At 38.9% G+C, this 2477-nt stretch overlaps 1 protein-coding gene across 2 annotated transcripts in view; it reads left to right on the top strand.

Moving 5' to 3' along the window:
- The first annotated feature begins 885 nt into the window (after positions 1 to 885).
- LOC115126596 (uncharacterized) overlaps positions 886 to 2477 on the top strand; it is a 145356-nt gene continuing 143764 nt past the window's right edge. The window contains exons 1-2 of one of the 2 annotated variants that reach the window (XM_065006897.1): positions 886 to 1175; positions 1651 to 1743. In XM_065006897.1, coding sequence (XP_064862969.1) covers positions 1682 to 1743 — 62 coding nt within the window. In that variant the 5' untranslated portion in view covers positions 886 to 1175; positions 1651 to 1681. The remainder of the gene's footprint in view (positions 1176 to 1650; positions 1744 to 2477) is intronic. The other variant, XM_065006898.1, reaches the window with a different exon arrangement.

The following is a 2477-nucleotide window of genomic DNA, read 5'->3' on the forward strand; positions in this document are numbered from 1 at the left end:
CAGCCACTTTACAATAGTGCATCTAAATCTTTTAAGGGGGGGGGGGGTGAGAAGGATTACTTTATCCTATCCTAGGTATTCCTTAAAGAGGTGGGGTTTCAGGTGTCTCCGGAAGGTGGTGATTGACTCCGCTGTCCTGGCGTCGTGAGGGATTTCATATACAGTGATTTGCATTGTGGCCTATGGAATGGGTGGATTAGAAGACCACTCACATTAACATCTGCTAACCATGTGTATGTGACAAATACATTTGATTTGATTTTGATTTGATTTATTCAGTGCCCCATGAAATGATACCATGTACAGATTCTACGGGCCTTACTGAGTATTCACAATCCCACTTTTACATCGGCACAAATACATTGTTTTTCTGTATAAACCAATATGTACCGCATACTGTATGCAGTGTATTGCTTGAGGTGAATGGAGTGGGTGGAGTTTGGACTCTGTATTAAAGCCGTTGCCCACCACAAGAGACCCATTTCAGTTTTGTAGACTCTATTGAGTAATTACAATGACACATATTTGAATTTTAAGAGAATTTCTTTACATATAGCCTATACAATGGCTTTCAACATACCAGTATTGGTTTAAACTTTCTGCAGAAATTGTATGAATAATACAATATGAAAAATACAACTACGTCAATTGATCCATCATTTTTTTTAAATAAAGGTGATTGGAATTCTGTGATATTGTTGTTTTTTAAAATTGATTTTCATGTCTTTGTAGGGGGACTCTTATTTTGAGAAGGAAAAAAATCCCGAATGATGCACATCCTGCTGCCAGGAGAACGGTAATGAGATTTGTAGTGTGACGCTTCTGGTGAGATTCCTCCGCTCGCGCTTCTCATAAATGTGTGTGCGTACGCAGTTTGTTTGCGAGGCAGTTGCGTGCGAAGAGCTCCACATGTCATTCAGAGGAATCCGCCACCTGAAACACGAGGAAGTGAAAGCGACTCAATCGGGTATAAAGCATCAACAACCACTTCTGCCTCGAGCATTGCAAAGTGATGAAAACATCAGTTCAGACGTCTGGTAGACGTTTGTTCTATTTTCCCGGGGAATTATTACCATTGTCTACTTAGGAAGTACCTTATCATCTATAACATACCCGTTCAATTTGAATGACCCATCTAACATTATACTGGAATTAAGTCATATTGACAGACCTTGGTAAGTGTTTTAACTTTATGTTGTTTTCCATTTCTTCTAAATTTCCTATTTGAGAATATCTTTCAAAGTTGTTTTTATTTGACGTGAATAACTTTAGTGAGAGTTGGCAACTTGCGTTATTATGGATTTTGCGGTTTCATTATATTCACGTTTCACTCGTGTAAACTCCCTGTCAAAACTATTGACACGATATTGACAAACAACTATTTAGGCCAGGTTATAACTGTATCCTCTTTATTCCTGATCATCTTCTTATTGATTATTTGAATGGCAAAAGTCTTCTTCTCAAATTACGTTGACAAATTACTCGATCTTGATAGCATCACTAAACTTATATAAGCAATTTTCCCATCCGTTACTTTATGGAGTATAGTATTTATTTTTTTATCGGTTCGTGGAACTTTTCTACGTCATGTGTGTTTTTTTTGGGGGGGGGACACTGAAACGTTTTCTCCATCTTCCCTGCACCCTGCAGCACACCTGTTCCCTTTACGGAGCGCAGCACGATGATTCCACCAGGAGACTGCATGTACGCGGGCAGGAAGAGAAGGAAACCCGTTCAAAAACAGTTAAGGATCTCTTGTTTTCCTCGTAACATTTATATTTGACCATGTTGTTAAACTGTTTTATGGATTTTATGTGTACTTCTACTCCTGAAGTTTGGATAAACCTTTTTGGGGAAGGGGGGGGGGGGGGCGGTTGCTCAATACACTTTCACCATGTTTCACTGTGTTGTAATAGCCCGTCTACATGGTAGCCCATTAGTACATCTAGTTTATTATTTGTGAGACTTTCATATTTCAGTAGCGTGTATTAGATACATTACTAGTACACTGCCAAGCGAACACTGGGAAATGTTTACAAAATGAGTCAAGATATGCAGACGTTTGGACAAATGTAAAATGTTATAGATTGTTGATGTGATATGTAGGCTATTTAATATGCTATCGCTTTGGTTTGAATTTGGAGCAATAATTGATCAGTTTGGGATGAATTCAGTTTATGTGAAGGTTACTAATATGTTAATATTAGTACCCTTCAGCAGGTGTATCTCACTGATCATCCCTAAAGCCAACACCTCATTTGGCCGCCTTTCGTTCCAGTTCCCTGCTGCCTGTGACTGGAACGAATTGCAAAAATCTCTGAAGTTGGAGACTTTTATCTCCCTCACCAACTTCAAACATCTGCTATATGAGCAGCTAACCGATCGCTGCAGCTGTACATAGTCTATCGGTAAATAGCCCACCCAATTTCACCTACCTCATTCCCATACTGTTTTTATTTATTTACTTTTCTGCTCTT

Source organism: Oncorhynchus nerka, linkage group LG22, assembly GCF_034236695.1.
Source record: "Oncorhynchus nerka isolate Pitt River linkage group LG22, Oner_Uvic_2.0, whole genome shotgun sequence".
NCBI lineage: Eukaryota > Metazoa > Chordata > Actinopteri > Salmoniformes > Salmonidae > Oncorhynchus > Oncorhynchus nerka.